Consider the following 20,782-nt stretch of genomic DNA (forward strand, 5'->3'; position numbering starts at 1 on the left):
AGGAAGTGAATAAAAGGTGTTTTGCATTGAAATGTAGCTCAAATAGATTCAGGGGAAGATTCAGTTTTTTTTAGGTCTAAAGATAAAAGCTTTCCACTTATATGGAAATACACACTTACACACACATCCTTTGAGCCCTAGCCATAGCTTACTATCTTTTGACAATCAACTTTTTTTTCTTTTGTTCTGGTTGACAGAGCTTCAGGAATGTGACTGGCAGGCAAATTATAGTGTTTAATTAATTGTTTTTTATAGCGAAAATGTGCCGTCACGTGTGATGAATTATCATAAAAAGGGGCCCTGAGCAGCATGGTGATATTGATATAAACGTTCTTTGTAGACACTCCCTTCAGTGATGAGCCTGAGCCCTGTAAAAAGACTTTTTATGATGTGATGAATATTGTTACATGTACAATAAAAACACACAAGGAGGGGACAGAAACCCTCAACGTGTTGGTGTGCTGAAGGGAGGAAAGTGAAAGATGTATTGGTGTGTTTCCCTTCCTCTAGTTCTCTCTACCAAATCTCCTGTTGCCCTTTTCAGTGTGTGTGTGTGTCTGTGTGTGTCTGTGTTTGGCAAGTAGGGAGCTACCCTGTTGCTGTCCTGCAGGGCTGTTAGGTGATGAATGACCTTCAGGCCCAATAGTGACAACTCGGCTCCTAATGACTAAATGGCTGGCTGACTGGCCTTAATAGAAGAACTGCAGAGCTCTGAGAAGACACACACACACACACGCACACACAGGAGGTTTCATGCAGAGTTCATTGTGACATGTATCCTTGCATTAAACAGAAGACCGAAGCTGAAACACTGTTACACATCCTATAAGGGTGGGAGTATATTTCTCTCTTCTCTCCTTGGTAAAGGAAATACATGACAGAAGTTGTTCCTATTTATCAATGACACAAAGTCATAGTATAATGTTACTTTGGCTCTGGTTTGTTTGGGAGGCTTTGAATTTGATCCTAGATCAGATCAGTAAAAGAAATGAACAGCAACACGTCAAGTTTTTTTTTTTCCCTAAGCTTGTGTTTTCCTTTCCAGCACTGAGTCCCATTAGGCCTTTCCAAAGAAGCAGGGGCTGAGATGGAGAAGAAGGAAAGAGAGAGAGGGATATAGAAAGAAGGAAAGGGAAAGTGAGAGAGAGAGAGAGAGAGAGAGAGAAATAACCTGAGAGTGAGAGAAACAGTCTGGTTACTGCCTTCAGCCAACTGGGTCCAGTCCAGTTGCAAGGGGTGCTGGAAAAAGTAGCCATCATCTGCAAACCATCATCTAGTGTCCACACTTGGACCGGCTTTCAGCACCTGTCACCCATCCCGTCACCGTGTGACAAACTCAAATAAACATCCAAAATTAATCACACCATTACCACTGAACCCAACAACTATCTTCCTTTTGCTTTCCGTTAACGGTAATTTCTCAAAAGAACCAAAACACACACACACACACACATATATATCCCCAACAGAGCAGCTGTGGGATTTATTTCCATGTTTCTCTTCCATTTCTTCATTTATGGTTAATTGTTACGAGGCACATGTGTGTTCATATGCAAAGCTGTCAAAAGCTTGGGTGCGGTTTACAAGCTGTTTAGTCACAGTGCAGGGAGGCAGCAGAGTGCGGTGGGTCATTTCACTGCTGGGTTTCTCCCGTGGTGTTCTTGCACTGTCAGGCCTCTCATTCTCTTTACTGACAGCTGTGTTTGGGTGCACACATGTTACAAGATTTACTTAGAACTAATTAAAAAAGTCAACTACCAGTATGGCTAAATTTAACGGGCTGCTGTAATATACACAGAACTCAAGGATTTCATCTAACATGAATGTCAAGAGTCTTGCAAAACTAAACACATTCAGGCTCCGTACAGTAAAAGTGTTTGTGTTTGATGCTAAATAAAGTAGCTAAAATATAGCTTTCATATAGATTTCAGTGGATTAAGTGTGTGTGTGTGTGTGTAAAGTATTCCCACAGATGCTCAAAACATTCTTGAGGAGCTTTTTTTTCTCACATAAAATTGTCTGCAATGTTTCAGCCGTAGTAAAGTAACCGAACATTCAGCGGAGATTTCCTGCACCTCCAACCTTATTGTGCCTGACTCAGTTCCCATCAGATCTTGTCTCTCATTGGCTTCATCCATAACCGATGGCAAGAAACAGAGGCAAAGAGGAAAGAAAATGAGCTGCTTCCAAAGCCATTTCATCCCCAGTGAGTTCAGAGACACTCCTCTATGGAGACGAATGCCAGGCCCAAAACTACAAGGAGTCCAGAATAAAGAAAACTCTGAGGTCAAGATTTATGCTGGCGGGAGCGGGGAGGCTGTGCAGCAACGCTGTGTGTTGACCAACTGCAGGCTATACATGTAATTTGTAGGTTTATTTGTTGTTTTTGAAAAGCAGTAGAGTCACTTTTCATTGCATTATCTGCAGTAGAAAGGCTCTTTGCTGCTGTTTCCTTTACACTACCAGAAAATTGACATTTGTGTTACTTCAAATCAGATTTTTTTTTTACATTAGATACTTTTATTCCAACTTAAAAATACACTCAAAAAGCACGTTGCCTTAATCAGGCATGGTGTGTTTACTCTTCATACAGCTGTGTCTGTATTGTCTGCATGGTTTTACTGCGTTGCAGGTGTATCTGTGGTGCAGCAGGTGCTGCTGGGTGAGTGGAGGGGTGTCCTATAGTCAATATATGAGGGGAAAGAAGCTCTAACACATGGCACCAGTATTGTGGGCCTCTGGAAAAACCATTTGGACGCTCACACAGACATGCTGACAGTCACGTAAATACACAAATGCACGCATGAGAGGAGGACACGTTGGCATGAGCCGGCTCACAGAGGCATACATGAAAGAAGACAAAATATGTGGTAAGTGTTCGAGATCACTCAGATGAAAAAATGTCTGCTTGTGTGCTTTGTTCAGAAGTCTGACACACCAGTGGCCATCAAGTGAAGCAAATAATCTTTCAAATGAATACATATATATTTGTTTAATCTCATGTGAGTCTTGTAATCTCCCTCTGACGTTGCATCAGAAATAGGATGCAGAGCTCTCTGCCTTTTTTCACTCATTGTCAAGGTCACATAAGTTAAGTGTTTCTTATCCTCTCTGTAGGGGGCGCTCTCCCTCTTTTTCCTTCCTCTGTCTTGTGTCTGTCAAGCTGTTCTTCTCTTATGTATTTTTTTTTCAATTTTCTCACTTCATTTCTATATCTGTCACTTTGTTTTTAAGTTTCCTGTTCATGTTTCGCTCTCCCTGTTCACACACACACCACTGATAAGTGTACACTACATAAACAGTCAGGTTGTGTGGCCACAGGCCTTCTCTTTCTCAGTATGAACATGTCTTTGAGTCTCTCTCACACTCACAGTTAGAGAGTGCCAACCAAAGCGCTTTCTTGAATTATTTTGTTGTGTCTCCCACTCAAATAAATCTCCTGCTCATTATCACAGAGCAACAAATATTTACGTCTATCCTAAATCTCAGAAGAAACATTCTCATGGCCTCCCTGATTAGTTGTGTCAGCCGGCAGTCCTGCTCGGCCAGCAACTTCATTTTTCTTCATGAATCATTGTCCGGTAACAGCCAATAAGACTCCTTTACTGACTCTCCTTTGTACCCATGAGGCTTGTGTGTAATTACTATATTTACGTCCTGGTGGATGGAGCCAGGCTGGCGGTCACCTGGGTAGCTGCACAGGTATTCCTGTTGTACTGTGTAATTTTCATTTTATACCGGGGGCAAGCTAAATATTTGCATTCCAGCGCAGGACGAGCCTCCCCCTGCAAAATACAACCTCTCCCACCGTATAAAACTTCCACAGGCTCCTCTCCTGGGCTTTTGGTTTTTTTTTTTGAGAAGGTGTACGTGGCCCCCGACCTGCCATTACACCATCCGGTGATATCATGGAGAAGTTGAAAGCAAAATATTCTGGCGTTGTATTTTTACATGTGTGTGTTCTCACCGTGTGTCAGGTGTAGCGGACAGCTCCACACAGAGGAGGGGAAGAGAGTCACTTCCTTCTCCAGCTTTGATGTCGGGACTCATTTCCTGTCGTCAGTGTACTAGAAAGACCAGGGAAGGAAAGGAAAGAAGAAAACATGTTCTTTTTGAACGGGCTGCCCTTGTTTTGGCTGGAGGTTTTTCTCATTACATGCAGAATTGTAATTGTGCCAGTTGGGATTGTGTGAACTTCAAACTCATCAAAGCTGGAGAGTCTTCCATGTTTTTCCAAACATAATTTTATGGATGACTACTGTGACATGGGAAAATATTACATTTCAGAACAAATGAGAGCTCATTCCACTCCGTCTCCTCTCGATGTCATTTGCAAGACATCCGTATCACAAAGAAGACCAATGTCTACATTTATAAAACCTGCTGCAAGAAATACTGAAGCTGAGAATGGTTTCAGAGGCCCCACGAGAACAAACCAGGACATTCTGTTATTGTTTTCAGAGAGGAAACAATCCGTTAACAGTAGGATGCGCTCTGCTGGTTACCTTATTTATTTCTTTTCAGAAGCAATTAGGATCTGTTAATTAAGCCCATAAAGCGCAGGCATGAATTGTGCTCCAGGCGTAGCCATGGCACTTAACCTGGCACGTTTCTAGGAAATGAAATGGCAAAGTTTAATCACTCATTGGAAATGGAAAAGGCAAGTCAGGGGAAGGGGAAAGCTGGTTTTAATCTGTGAGGAGTATATACTGTGTTTAAGTCATATGCTCTGACATAAAGGGGGGGGGGGTGCTTGGGTAACATTACTCAAGGAGCAAATTAGTCTGGTTAAAAAAAATATATATATATATATATATATATATATATATATATATATATATATATATAAACAGCGAACATTCTCTTGCTAAAAAAAAAGTGTGATGTCTCATAACTAAACAAACAAATACCTCATGATGCACTTACCACTTATGAGCTGTCACCTCTGCAGCTGTGACACGTCCTGTGACACGACACTGTCTAGATGTGTGCAAACAATAATGTTGGAGTTTATTCATGTGTGTGTGTGTGTGGGGGGGGGGGCATCAGCACACCTGTAGGTGGGTGTTCATTACAGCAGGCCTGAGTGATGGCTTGGCCTATGGGAGGCCCTTGTTCATTGTCATCCTGCTTCACTTAATTAGCCCTCACTCACAGGTCAGAGGAGGCCACTGTGGCCCCCCCTTGTGTGTTTTTGCACACACACACACACACACACACACACACACACACACACACACACACACACACACACACACACACACACATGTATATGTTTACACTTGATATGTTGCCAGGAGATACAGAGGCATGCATGTGCATAGACACACACTGTATCTGCTCCTCCTAGCCTTATCATCAAAGCACCTGTGCATAATTTTAAGGCAGATTAGACCGGTACAGGCCGGCCCTTGTTTCGTTGATACGTTGAAATTACACCTCCGTAGTTGTTCAGAAACAGCAGCATGGAACCAAATGTCTCTTTGTTTCCATCTCTATCAGAGGCTTTCACTCAGAGAGATTAGAAGCTGGCCCATTACTGGAAATGCTGTAAGAAGGCCTCATTGCTGTGAAATGACATTGAGCTCCGCTCAAAAAAAAAAAAAAAAAAAAAGTTCAACCAAAGCCTTTTTTTTCTTCCAGTTTTTGAGTGTAGGAGCCCGTGCAGGTCGCTCTCTGTGGCGTGTGTGCTGGAAGTTAAGCTGCTTATTAAATGACATTGCTATACCTCACCTTGGGCCCAGATCCACTTGGCCTCCAGCGATGAGAGAAAGAAGGAGCACAGAAGTGAAATACTAGGAGCAGTGGGGGAGAAAACAGGGATGAGAGGGTGTACAGTAGTTTTTTATAGGAAGATGTCAAGAATAAAAAGCAACTATTATAGTGAGAATGTGTGCTGTGTGTTTTCAGCATGAGTTATCACATGTCTGAGTAGCATCACACTCATTCAAGTCTGAAAAGTTTGAAGAGAGAAACTTCTGTGTTGCTGTGACAGCAGAAACGATACTGGATGAAGAGCTCTTTCGACAGCTAAGGTGTTCTGAATCCGTCTTGTAGATATAAATAAGTGTGTCCTCACAGTAAAGGCTTATTGCAGCACAGTTGGCTTCACTCTTGTAAATTGAAATTATCATGCATTTTTTTATACACTTGAAAAATCAGAGGTTTCAGAGGGAGTATGGCACTTCCTGCTGCTGATAACGATTCATTTAGCGGACTCAGTCGTATTTCTGCTCTTTACACTCCCCCCACCACTGCTCACATGTGTTCTGGCATTGCTCCTGGGGGCTTTGGGATGGTAGAGGACGAAGAGGGTGGGTGTGTGCGGTGGGCAGACTCCTTCAGCTCCTCTTCCCGTCCCTCTTTCGGACCTGTCAGGCAGGCAGCCAGGGAGTAATGTGGAAATGTGGCTGGCTGGCGTCGACTTGATTAAGTCTGCGCACGTGTCTCTGCAGAGAGGAGACCCCAGGCTTAATCACCCTGAGCCCTGACACTTTACTCCTCCTCCTCCTCTGCTCTCTCTTTTTTTTCTAGCCATATCTTTTTTCTTTCTTTCTCTCTTTTCACTCCTTCTCTCGTTCTCCCGCTCTCTTGCTCTTCTTAGAACTCCTCCCACTCCACGACTCAAAGCAGCAGCAAGTTTTTTTTCGCTGATTTTCGGTTTTCACTGCTTTTTCACTGCCCTCCTCGCTCTGTGTGTAACTGACTTTTCTTTTGTTTGTGAAGCCCTTCTTTCACTCTCTTTATCGTGCACTCTTTCTCCCGCTGCCCTTTCTCTCGCTCTCTCTCCCTTTTCTTTCACCGCAGCCCCCCCCCCTCGTTCTCCTTTGCCTTTCTCTCTTCGTTGTTTGCATGTGTTTGAGGCTGTCTTTGTGCAGCTACATGTATCCTTATCTGTGAGAAGAATACACTTATGAGCTTTTTGTGGGTGTTGTATGTGAGGTGGAGTTTCCCATAGTGCAGCACTGTGCACCATGCAGAGGTGGACAAGCACCGCTCTTGACAGCTCCCAGCTACCTCACCCTCCTGCACGGAGAGGATTTCATGTATGAAATATCCTCCCTCCCTGGGCGGGACTGTGGCCAACTACAGTACACACACAACACTGCTTTATGATGCTACACACACCCAGGCACATACTGAGCTTTCAGGTTTGCTTATGAACAGGACTGGTTTGTTGTTTTAACAGTAATGAATATTAAGTTGAAGTGGAGGCAAACAGCAGGTAATGGTGTGCATACAGCTATGTAAACACTTGTTTGAATCGCCTTAGTTCCTCTGTCTGGTGCTGACAGGCTGTCAAAACCATACAATGGCTGATATTATGCTTTGTGCATTGTTGAATAATACTGTGACAATAATGAAAACTCCCTTTCTCGTTTTTGTTGTTTTGTTTTGAAAGTTACATTTTTTTTTTTAGTTGCTCATCCTCCATCCCATGCATACACTGTCTCGCGCATTCTTGTGAATACATACTGTGTCTTGGTTTAACGCCTCCAGGGAATTTCTTCAGAGCTGGCACGAATGTTCACTTGAGCTGAAGACTGATTAAATTTGGCAGTTAAAGGTCAGTGTGACCTTGTAAATAACTCAGGAATGTTGTGGTAATTATGACAAACAAACAAAAAACAAAGATAAAGAAGGATAATGTTATGATTAAGAGGTCAAAGGTCATCTTCACTGTAACATTATAATATTTAATATTATATTTAATTTAATAATTTATTCACTACATGTGCAGTGACCCGGATGATGCACATGAGGTGGGAATATTACTTTCTGAAAATAACACTTTTTTAAAAATAAATAAATACCTTTAGTAAAAAAAACATTACATAAACTGCAGTAATGACAGTGGCAGCAAGCACCTTTTTAATTATTCCAATTTTGTGGTGACTCTGTCTAGTGTTCTGTGTCAACAAATACAAAGAACTGAAATGATTATGTTTCTAAAGTTATTGTTATCCAAAGTATATTTTTTTTGCTTGTTTGAGTTTGGAAATTTGGAGGTCAGTGGCAAGCTGTGAGTGACGGTTTGTTTTTGGGAGTAGAGGGGAGCGCACACAAGGCGGTCCTAAGCTGAGAGAGCAAAGCGTAGCGGGCTTTCCAAAAGCAACATGCCCAGTCATCATTTTTCACACTCACTCTGAAATAGACAAGGCTCTGTACATGTTGCCAAGAGGAGCTTTGCCATGCTTATATACACATTTCAGTGTAAACACACATGCAGATCCTGATGCCTGCACCTTTATCAGTGGAGGCTACTCCTGCAGGGTTAATGCAGCAGCAGCAGCAGCAGCGGCGGGGCATTGGCTCCATCCTTCACATTACCCCTGTGTGCTAAATGATTCTATTAACGCGTCACGCTGGCTCTTCAAAGCTCCCAATGTTCCCACCTCCACAATGTGGTTCCAGCAATCCAACCCATGCGTTGATAATTTGCCCTGAAAAATTGGCCTGGGACAAGCATCCAATTATGGTTTTGCACCCTGTTCCCAGCGCCTCGTTTTCAGATCGCGCTCTCATATCGGAGCTCTTTGAAAACAGGATGAATCCCACACTTCTCCTTCTGCGTGTCCGTCTGTGTGTTGTCTCTTTCCACTGTCCTCCTTTTGGTCTTTGTTTTGTGTTCTGCTGATGTAGACATGGCCGTATCACACCGGTGTTAGGTGAGGCATGTTGACATACATCAGCTGATCTCAAGTTAGTTTAGTATTATGACAAATAAATGCCTCTGAACTTCACCCTGTCCTTCATGTGTGTTTCCTGTCTGTCAGCTGGAAGTCACTTTTCATCATATTCATCATTCTGTTGTGCAGGCCGCATCGTGGCATCAGGTCTCAGTGTTGTAATGTTACATCAGTCTACATAATAATTCCTACCAATGCATGATTCTCCGTCTCATATTTGTGTGTCCAGAGCTTAGACTCAACTAATTAACCTAGAGTTTCAGTCAGTTCTTACATTTTCAGGATTATTTGACATATTACGACTTTTTACAGGAAAGCGTATTAAGAATTTTATTCCAATTTACTTTTTTTCCCGGAAGGCTTATAAATTGGACATTCAGTTCACTGTGCTCTGTTTTTTCTTTTTCTTTTTTTTTTTGGTTTGGCAGCCCCTCTTGTTTTCATCTTCGTCCCAACTGTTCTGGCTATTGTTTGTTCTCCCACGCAAATTAGATTTCATGTTTTTTGGAGCACAATCTTAACATCAGCAGATCTGGCTGCTCTGTGTTGTATAACTCAGAACAATAACACAAATATCACTCAAAGAGATTTTTAACCATTGTGGAACTACAATGCGTTTAAACTACATTTTTGATGATAAATTCTAGTTGTATAGGTGATGAAATGCACGTGTTTAAGTGTTTTGCCATTTAATTCGCTGGTGTTTTTGTGGAACGTGTTTGAGCTGAAATGCTAAAATGACATGATCAGGTTTTACTATGAGATAGCATTTCAGATAACAACACTGCCCTAGGGCCTCGAACAGTATTCTAATGTTGTTGAAACAGCTGCCCGAAAGCATTTAAATAACACTCAAACAGAGCCGGTACAAAAAAAAGAAAAAGTGTTGAACAAAAAGCATATAATTTTTTAGAGGAGTTTAAGTGTCCATAATTCACCCTGACACACTCCCCTCTCATATCTCATCTCACTAGAGAACATTAGGAAGGTCAATTTGACCAATCATAGACCCTGCTGCACCCACTGAGCCCTCCGATCATCTTTCACCTCCTCCTGGGCCCATGAACTCTTAGTGTACAGTCATCTGATCCCACTATAGCAGCGAGCAAGGAGCAGTTCCTGACCTGGACTGCTTACACACTCAGAGAGATGGGATCATAGCCTGTAGTCAGCCTTTTAAATGTAACAGTGTTCCTCAGTTTGCTCCCTTGTTCTCTATGCGCATAAACAAGAACTGATATGGACTATCATTTGTTCCAGTCACAGAACACCGCAGTGTGCTCCGCTTACACTGCCAAAACTTAAATTTGACCCTTGACTGTTTGACTGGATTAGGTTAATGTAACTATTCAGACTACTATTGTTTGGATATATTAAGACTTTAGTAATTCCTGAGGGGAGCTGGACTGCTGTAACAATACAAACTAAAAGAAACAGAGGAAGAAAAAGCAGCACATCCACTGAATGTTGACTAGTTCTTCCTAATATATGCTAAATTGTCCCCACTCACATTGCACAGTTTGACTCCAGAGAGGGAGAATTTGTCTGTACTCACTTAAAATCTGGGTTTAAGACATGTGTATACAGGCAGGACTTTTAATCAATTTGATGTGGAAACTCGAGGCCTTCAGGGCACTGAGACTTTTTACAAAAGAGGAGACATCTTGTTTTTAGCTGTCAAACTTTTTCAATGAAAAATGATGCCTCCAGACACAGATAAAACATTTCAGGAGCTCTTTAAAGCTGGGGCCTCCCATAATCCACCACTAAACAGTGAAAACAACTCTTAACTAACTTTAATATCTCGACTGCATAAGCAATAAATCACTAAAGGAACCAATTTGAGGACACAAATAATGAAAAAACAGCATTAAAATGAATGCATGTTGAGTAAGACAGCCCCCATTCAGCCTCTCTCCGCTTTCCTGTCTGTCCGCCTGACTGCCTCTCTGTCTGCTTGTGTGTTTGGACTGCTGCTGTAATTACTGTCCAGGCAGGGACAGACCTGGAGACAGAGGCAGCGCGCTAATTGAACGGTGGACCAGCCACGGAAGCTATTAAAGGAAGTCTGCCAAGACATTCTCAGCCATATCTGCTGCCATAAATCTCTACTGTCCATTATGACTTACTACTGTTACCACGTACACTCCCTCCACCACTTCATCTCTCTCTCTCTCTCTCATACTGCAGAACAATCTGCTATTTTCTTTTCTTCTCTGTCCTTCTAGCCTTATCGTGATGTGATTTTATCATTAACCATTAGGCAGATGTGCATAAGGGGTTAATGTGGAACATATTTACTGGACGTCCCATTATTTTGTTTGTCTGTCTTCATTAGGCTGCCTCTTATCTTGTATCACTGTGCAAATAAATGAACACCAAACTAACCCAGAGACTCTGACAATGGGGTTCTTCATTAGCCGGCCTTTTCCTACTCATTTCCTTTCCCTTTGAAAGAAGCTCACGGCGTTGCGTTCCTCTGCAGCACTCATCACTCCTAACAACAGTGTATTTGTGGTAGTTCCATATGCAACAGTCCTAGTTTTCCTCTGTGTCCATCATTTATGCTTTGAGCCTGGTGTTTGTATATGAATATGGATTTAGTTGAGGAGACATCTACTGGCTTTAAAGAGCTGACACTCTATGAGGGTCCACTGCGGGTGGCCATGTGGCAAGTCTAGATCTTGGCAGGGAAACTTGCCTTTTTGTTTATATGTGCATGAAAAAAATGACATTTGTATCAGTATGCATTAAAAAAAGACTGAATTCTGTGACACATTTTGGTTGGGCCATAGTTGGGGCCTAATTTCAGTTTTCCACGAGTAGCATCAACACTTTCCTGCAGAACTGCTTATGTCAGAGCCGAAAGGTCAATATTATCTTACCCAACAAGTCACATATGTGTAGCTAATTTAGTGTCCAGTTTTCATACTAATGCAGAAGAAGCTTCGGCTGTTATCGTGGTGGTTTTAGGTGACTTTCAAATTGAGTCACTCTGTGCTGGCATGATAGCATGAGGTCGAGGTTGCTGCTCATGCCGGTTCAGAGCTGAATGAACTCTGAGCTGGCATGCATCCTAGGACTAGCACCTATTTTGTGTTAGTAATGTTGCTCTCACTTTCAGCCTCTGTCTGCTGAGAGAAGAAACCGATAAGTTTGGAGAATTTGTTATTTGTCTGGTACATCACTTCATGCACACATACATCCATCTTTCAGCATGACTGCTGGCAGAAAAGACCATCAGTAAGGACTTTACTCTATTGAAACTAAGCTGGACGCACTGAGATGAAGTCATGCTCATCATGTTTCCTGCATGAATTAGTGGAAGGTAAAACATGCTGACCCTTCACATTCTTGCACTTTCTCTCTCTCTCTCTCTCTCTCTCATACACAACAGATCTACAACAATTACCATTGACCATTAGGGAGGCCTGGTTGGCCTCCCATAGCTGAAAGCAGGAACAAAAAGGCTAACCACTGTAGAAAGGCCTAATTAAACAGCAGTCTTTAATGTCAGTCAGCCCCCCCTCCCCACTGTAGCCCCAACCACACATGAATGAAAGAATAACGTTCTTTTGAAAAGGAGCTCGGTTTTATAATCTAAACCCATTGGCTTATGAAAGGGAAGCCCCTTAGCTAAGAAGGCCCACAGGTCACCCTCCATCTCTTCCTTTCTCTCCGTTTCTCCCTCTCTTTCTTTCTCTTCTCTCCTTCCTCTTCTCACTGGGTCCATAGTCAGGATTAATCCAGGCAGGGCTGTGACCGCCGCCTCCAGCGAGCGCTTGCTCCCACGAGGTGGAGAGGTGGTGCTAATTTGTCCCTGGACACATACATGCTCACAAAAAAAACACACACACATGAACAGCCATGTGTGTTGGCATGACCAACCACTGGGCTCATGTGCTTGGATTATCAGAGCACTATGAAAGCGAATCAGCCAACTTAATCCAAAGGTGGAGGCTGCACTGGGGCTAAAAGTGGAAAGGAGGGGGTGGGTTTGGGTGCTAGAGGGTTATCCCAGAAAATGATTGGGTTAAAAAAATTCAAGGGTCCAGGCAAAGTCCACCCCTCAAACCCCCCCACCCAAGCGAAGGGACCCCCCGACTTGCAGCAATAAATAGATTCTTTCTCTAACATGCCTAATCCTGCTAAATAGCAACAAATCCTATTAGGCCATGAATTATAAATCCTTCTTCTCCACCTCACTCCCCCTCCCCCACTGCAGAAACCCAATCGCCCTCCTGTCTTCATGACATACCCACACAAATTATCTGAAGAATGTTGGTCTTCACAGAGGGGCTGTGAATTTGTTGCACGTCCATGTATGCATGTCTGTGTGTATGTGTTTGCTTTCATTTATGCTGAATAGTGATGTTTGTGTGGCCACTTGTATGGCGTAAGTCAGCCAAGCGTTTTCACAGAAATACAGAGAGCGAGGCTCCTTCCATACACACCACAGTTTAGCTGTGTCAGCATCATAATACAGCACATTCTCATCCTCTGCTGAAATTAGTAAGCCAAGTGTATGTAACATGTAAGGTCCAGCATAGCTTGGACTACTTTGTCAGTCACTTTTACGTATTTTCTGTTCACAGCTCAGATTTTAACTGACCTCAAAACACAAAAAGGGGACACTTCTGTAGATGTGAATTGACACTAGGACATGGGACAGCTGGTTGTCCATTCAACTCAATGCTATATATTATTTCTTGTCTGTAGTCATGAAGTTGTACTTGGTTGTTTATCACCAAAAACTTTGAGTTTGACCACAGACTAACCAATCAAACCACCCTCGAACAAAATCCAAAACATGAACATGCGTGTCCACATTACTGACACACCTTAGGCTAAATATTTAGGCCGGCAGAAGAGAGAGAGGGGCATTAAACCAAAATGATTCAAGTCTCTAATTAGGCTCTCTTTGAAGAATAGTTAGCGCCACCTCCTTCTCTTTAGGCTACACCTTAGGCTTGGAACATTAACCCTGAGACCCTGAATTAGTCTGGTCACATCTATGAGGAGCCACTCAGTGTTTATGGATCTGTTTGCTGACAGGAAGAGCTGTAAGACCAAATCTTATGCTGGCCTGTTCATTGTAGGGATAATCCATTTAAGGTTTTAAGGCTTTTGTCAAAGCAATTAAAATACTCTTTATATATCTGCACTTACACGTTTATATCCTTGTGGCCTTCTTACCCTAGTTACATTTTTCCCACGGCCGTACTTTAAATTTTTTTTTTGGCCGTCTAACTGGAAGCCTCCTCACTCAAATCTTTAGATAATTTGGCAGTTAGAGCCATGTCAGGAAGAGTTCACCAGTCATTAGTCTACTTGTTAGAAGTGCGCTCCTCTCCAATCTTCTCTCCGTGTGGTGGGAAAGGGCTGCGACTGTCTCTGTTCTCCTCAAATAATGACAGGTTGTGAGATTTGGCGTCATTAACATTAAACGCGGGTGTGACTTTTCTGAGGTCACCAAGATGTCGTCCATGTCTCAGGAGGAGTTATTTTCATTGGTGGGATTATTTAACAAGCTTAAAGATGGCAGGCCTTGCTCACATGTGCCTCTAGAGGTATGTGGTGTGAAAGAAAGATGTGACTATACGGGGAAACTCTGTCCAATTATCCAAACATCAAGTCTTAAAAATAGCAGACTCTGCTTAATCTTTTTTGTATGTTTCTCCATAGACATGTACATAAAACTGAGGTGAGGGTGAGGAGCTAAATCTGCTGGCCTGTCTCTGTTCCATTCTTTCTCTGTTTCAGTGACCACACACTTCAAACATGGGTCGCTCTCTCTGTTCTCTCTTTGTCATCAGCTCCTAATTGGCACTGTGCTTTGATGTGGTTTGGTTGCTGCTATTGTCTCCAGCATGTCTTGATCAGTGTCTATTGATCTGGGAATGAAGAGGGGGGGGGGGCATGAAAACAACTGGAGCAGACCCACAGGGACGAGGGAAAGTGTTGTGTTGTGTTATCGGTCCAACAGGGTAGATTGTATTTGTCTCAGTAGCAGTGACTGAAGTGTCAAATCTGTTCCAATGTGTTGACATCAAAGTTTTTGTTAAAACTGATTAGTCCGTCAAATTAGACAGCTGTTCCTGACCTGATGCTGAAGCTTCCTACGGTGCAAAGTATCTCTAGTAAATTACCTTAAATATCTAGTCTTAAGGCATTTTCAAAATTATCCATCAAAGAAAATCTTGTTTGCAAAAGCACACTAAAGCATTTCTCAAGATTCACATTACAACAATTCCCTTGATTTTAAATCCTCATTAAATGGGTTACAATATTATGCCTTGGCTGTGAGCGCTTATAACTCTTAGCATGTCACCTTCAGGCATGCCATCACTTTTAGATCAAACATTTCTGAAAGAATGTAGTCATCTTATCCTTCCAAGATATGATAAAGGGATGTCTGTTTTTCAGGAGAACAGAAGAAGAGCACATCTCTTTGATGGACCAAAGCACCAGTCATAAAGCTTATCTCACACACACAGATGCAGACTCACAACACACACACACACACAGGCCAGCAGTCTTGCTGGGCCCTGACCGTAGCACATTGATGTCTAAGGCTGTTTTCTCCTGACTGACTCCAAGGTTATTGCTGCGCTCCATGGAAGCACAGGATATTTGACGGTCCCCTGCCAAAGAAAGAGCTGGGGTGGTGGGGGATGAGGGAGAGTTGCCATTGACAACTCTGAGATCTCCAAAGTGACCATCTGAAAATGAAAAAAAGAGAAAACTTATTAAGAAAGAAGGGTCCAGGGGAAGCCATGGGGCTAAATCTGTCACAGCTTTTCAAGAGAGGGGTCAGGGCTAGTTCATAACGGCAGCAACTTTAGCATGCACAAGACTTCCACAGTGGACCTAGCAAAGACCAGTGTTGAAAAGAGGAAGAAGTTAATCCTTCGAAATAAAATACACACAAGCAGCCTCTCCAGAAGAATGAATCATACAGTGAAGGACAATGGAAAGAATATTGAAGACGTTGTAGGTGAGATCTGAGCTTTGCCGGGTCTAGAGGAATCCCCAGGATACACAGCACACATGACAAATACACACGGAGAAAGTAAAGAGAGAAGGGAAGGCAGAAAGACATGAGTAAGAAGCAGAGTCAGAGCCAGCAAGTGTTGGAAGGGCAGTGTCAGCAGAGAGATGTGGGAATCGCATTCCTTTGGTTTCTGTGTGCCAAATGTTTAATGGAGTGGAGAGGGGGTTGGTGTTGGACAAAAAAAAAAAAACCCTCCGTGTTATTCTTTTATCACACTTACCCACTGAACATGTGTGTGCATTTGTGTCAAATGCAGGAAACGGGAGGAGAGCAAGGAGGGAGCAGGGTACAGTTGTACGACGATCAAAACCGCACATGTTTTTTGTTTCCTACATGTGTTTTCTTTCCCAATTACACTTGAACTTCTAAGTCACAAGGAAAAGAGGACGAAGGAGAGCTTTTAGGGGGGGTTTGTGGAGAGTGAGGGGGGGTGGTAAACTGTTTTTTCCCTAAAATAGGGCCTCATGCTCTTTATGTTTGGTATTGTTTGTGTGCATTTCCTCCTATAGCTTGGGCAGGCCCTGCATGGAGGGCAGGAAAAAAGACAGCAGCCTTTGATGTTCATGTTTTATGGTCCCATGTCAACGCATTGTCTGTTAAGTCCTTTTGTTGTCCCACTGCCTAATTAAGACCTCAGAGCGACTTGTTGACTCCAAAAAGACCCTTGTTTGGGGAGGGGATGGGGGAGGAGGGCATGTTCCTCTGAATCAAGGGTGTGTGTCTTTGTGTGTGGATATGTCTGCCTTGACTAGGAAGTAGCTTAAGAGAAGTGTTCAAAACAGCGCACACACACACACACACACACACACACAGCCGCTAATACACAAAGAATAGCCTTTGAAATAAGCATGAAGTTATTTGTTTAATCTTGAGGGGCTGTTTCAGGTTATGGCCTTTGCACATCATGTTTGTAACTCACGTTTAAAACATAATTACAGCTTCACCCTATCACATTCTGTCTCCAATAATAAAGGTGTTAATGTTATTAAAGTTCCAGTTCAGTTAAGTTTCTGTGTTCTTCACAGAACTTGTTGTTTGACCACTTAGAACCAACATGCACAATTATCATGGATATCTGAGCATTGACCATTGTATAAGAGAGAGGGCTGCCGTATCGGCAAATCAAAATGAGGCCAAAACAGCTGGATTGCCCCCTGGTGGCTGGCTACAGTATAGGTTATAAACCCCGCCTCCCCAATGTTTGGAGATAGGACATGGATCCAACCAAATACTCAAGTATACTCCTCAAATAAGTTTGTCCTATAAATAGCTCATGGCTCGTCTTCATTACACTGATCTGTGTATGAGTGTGCATGTGTTACTTGGTACTGTTGGTCCTGTGGAGGTTCAAGCCAACTTTTCAACCAACGAGTATCTGAGCTAGTCATTACATCGCCATGCGCTTTCGACTTTTGGAGGACACGCAGTTGGGTCTGCGTTGGCTAAATCCCCATTCATGGTGAAATATCACTGTGAGACCATGAATTGACCTTCAATTGCTGAGGAAAGGCTTCAAAAGCTCAGCACAGACACAGTCGACGTATACGCCTTTTAATGAAACTCCGTTTGTACATGGCATGTGTTTAGACATTAGAATGGAATTTGTAGGTGTTATAAACTCTTCTTTTTTCTGCCTTCTTCTCCTGGCTCTTCAGCAAGATTTGGGTAGTGTAGGTTCATTGTTAATCCGCCTTCTCATCAGACGCTGCACACACAAACCTGCAGCTTACCAGCTTAACTTTGATGTGTTTGACACCAGCAGATGGCTGAAAGGTCACCTGTCTCAGAGACGCACAGAACAGGGAAGACAGAAATGAACACAAATACAGGGAGCAAGTCAAGAGTCCTGCTAAAGACAGAAACCTCTTTCATTTTTATTTAATAAAAGCACAATGAGTAACTTATCGTATAATATTATATCATGTTGTGCAGGATTTAAATCTGAATATAAGCATGTACAGATTCTTCAGCATTTTAATACAGGGAATGTTTAACAGAGGGCTGGCACTAGGCACTAGGGCAAACACTGATGTATTAGAACAACCCCTCTCTGAGCACTTACACCTCTGACTTTGTGGCGCCTGAAACGGATTGTGCTTAGTCTTCAAATTATCCGCAGACACACACTTTGAAGATTATCTTTTTAGCAAAATGGATTTGACTTAATGTTTACATTTCAGGCATTTCACTGATTCATGGGAAAGTGCAGACATTAAAATGCCACATAATTCTTTAAAACCAGGAAGGAAAAAAGAAGTTGGCATACATAATTCATTTTTTGATAGGCTACAGTAGATGGTAGGAGCTTTCTAAATAATTACCTACACTCTAAGTAATAAATAGGGTGACTCTTCAGTTCACTCTCAAATCCACATGAACTTTTATCCTCTCATCCCGTCCTAAACTTTAGGTTATTACACTTGATTGTATGTTTTTCTAATCAGTGTGTGTGCAGACTGTGCAAAATGTATTTTCTCATTATTTATTTTCTCTCATCCAAACATGCTGCTTTCACCATCCCAAGTCATGTTTCAGCATTTTCTGAGCACGTACAGTACCTCCTTGAAAAAACAAACTCAAGTGCATGCCACACAGTCACTACGGTATGCGAGTATGAGTTGTGTTGTGTGTTGTTTGCATCCAGTGGTTTTAGTTTCAGTGTTGAGCTCCGTAACAGTGGGTTTTCCTTTCTGTTGACACAGATGTGCAACCTTGTGCCGAGGGACTTGTGTTCTTGGACGCCTCTTAATGCAAACTAAGTCTGGTTTTTCTTCTCTTGTACTTCACACAAGGTTACAGATTGTGACCAAAAAGGCAAGCACTTACACAGAGTGGGGGGGGGGGTTAATGTGTGCAAACAGTTAAAGGTTAAATGTGTATTTTTTTCTGTGTCTATATGAATGCAGGTCTGTTAGTGCACGTGCCCCCTCGCCAGAGCCACACATTGTTTATTGTTGCATTCAGTGTCCTTAAATGCAGTGATGGCCAATTAGGCCGGCCACTTTTTTTTTGCAGCTCAGCTTGCTCAAAACAAACCACTTCACATTTTACATGAAGGAGACAAATGTTAGCTGTCTTTCTTTAAGCCTAAATCCACTTTCTTTTTCTGTCACAGGTTGTCCCATGCTCAGAGGTCTGCAGTGAAAGTCCTTCGCAGAATGCAGTACTTTGTGGCCAGGAGGAAATTTCAGGTAAGCAAAAGGGAAATCCAGAGAGAGAGAGAGAGAGACCGAGGGAGGGGTGACGGATGAAGAGAAAGACAGACTGAGAGTTAGGGAGGGGGTAAGAGAAGTGTGTGTGTGTGTGTGTGTGGTTGTACAGGAAGAAGGGGGGGGTGCCTCAAGGGCATATATCAGCGGCAGCGCTGTCGTGCTTGTGTGTGTACGTGTGTGTTTGTGTGTAAATGCCTGAAACTTGCACCTGCATGTCTTCTTTGTGCTCGCTTCAGTTCAGGCGTAGTATCATGGGAAATCTACTAACTTGCCTCTGAGGCTACAGTAGAAATTCACTTACTTACTGCAATGAGCAGAAGAGAATCTCACTCCTACACACAGCGGGCACACAGCTTCACACTGGGGTGAAAACAGTGGGCAGTAAAAATACTTCATTTCAAAAAGATCATATTTAAGATACCTTAGCCATCGTATTTAAGCTACATGTTGTGCAGAATGGTTCTTATATTCTTACTGTTTCCAAGTGTATATGTTTTCAATTATGGCCTAAGTGATGTCAGCTGCACAGGGTATACTCTGTGTGTACCGAGGCTACCCTAAAGAGTTCACCGGGTTCTTTCTGATGCTCCTTGTATCAACGTCACACTAAACAAAACTGTGAAAGGACCTTAACACGATTGCTTTCTACGTGACCATACACTTGTCAGTGAACACACACACACACACACACACACAGAGTTAACAATGAACCCTTCGCCCCCAAGGGGGTTGGGGATGTTTTCGGGGACCAAGCAACAGAGGCTGTGGTTGACAATGGCTTTTGTGTCACACTGTGTGTTTTTTTGTGTGTGCGTGCATGAATCCACAGCAAGCACGGAAGCCCTATGATGTGCGAGACGTGATCGAGCAGTATTCCCAGGGTCACCTCAACATGATGGTGCGCATCAAGGAGCTACAGCGAAGGTGGCGTCTTTGTTCTATCTTCTTTTTATGTCTACAGCTTTCTGACTCATTGTTTAGCTCCTGTACGTAGGAGACAAAAACAAAGTGAGGAACACAACACACCATCTACATTAGAAAAACAAATATAAGGTCAAATAGTCTTCTGAGGCCATGTTGTCTTTATACTACCCATAGTGTCCATGTTAGCAGGCTGATGATCACCCACTTGTCACTCAAAGCAGCCAAGACTTTGCATAAAGTAACTGTTTCATCATACTGGCGCTCTAAAAAGATTACAAATGCATCCGTATCTAAGGTCATCATTGTCATTGGAACAGTGAATCCATCATTTTTCTGTTAATTTAAGATATTTTTTTTGCCATTTCTCTGGTGTAATGTTGTTCCGTCTTCTCCCCCCAGGCTTGACGGCACACTTGGGAAGCCTGGAATGTTTCTTCCAGGTAAATACACAGAGAGCACAGCCACACTTTCCGTCTGATAGACAGCCATCACTCCTCATTCCCTCCAGTATGTGTTTACAACTCACACATATGCAACCTCTGGCAGACTAAATATGAGAGAGAAAGAGACTTCCCAGATGTTTTTGCTTATGTCTCTGTTTGGATTTAGGCATGTTTGGATGTGTATTTTTTTAAATGTTTATTTAAAATTTTGCACCAGACCTGTGATTGTAGCAGCAAAACAAAGTGGTTACCCTTCTGAAATCGGTTACTATATCACAAAAATGTATCATGACCATACTATCACATTTTTTGTTATGTTTATGTTCCGTCACCTGATGTGTGTGTGTGTGGGTATGCTTAATGTATTTTTACATTTTTTTAATTTACTAGGAAAAGGAGAAGATAAAGAATACCCAACCATCGGGGCCCGACTGATCAGGCTAGAAGATAAGGTAGGCA

At 42.6% G+C, this 20,782-nt stretch overlaps 1 protein-coding gene across 1 annotated transcript in view; it reads left to right on the forward strand.

The window, feature by feature from the left end:
* The window catches only part of kcnq1.2 (potassium voltage-gated channel, KQT-like subfamily, member 1.2), a 123,960-nt gene that overhangs the window by 59,053 nt on the left and 44,125 nt on the right, over window positions 1-20,782 (forward strand). Inside the window, exons 15-18 of the mRNA XM_028431969.1 lie at window positions 18,860-18,935; window positions 19,786-19,880; window positions 20,280-20,320; window positions 20,714-20,775. Of these exons, the coding sequence (XP_028287770.1) occupies window positions 18,860-18,935; window positions 19,786-19,880; window positions 20,280-20,320; window positions 20,714-20,775 (274 nt within the window). The remainder of the gene's footprint in view (window positions 1-18,859; window positions 18,936-19,785; window positions 19,881-20,279; window positions 20,321-20,713; window positions 20,776-20,782) is intronic.

The sequence above is a fragment of the Parambassis ranga genome, chromosome 19 (assembly GCF_900634625.1).
Source record: "Parambassis ranga chromosome 19, fParRan2.1, whole genome shotgun sequence".
NCBI lineage: Eukaryota > Metazoa > Chordata > Actinopteri > Ambassidae > Parambassis > Parambassis ranga.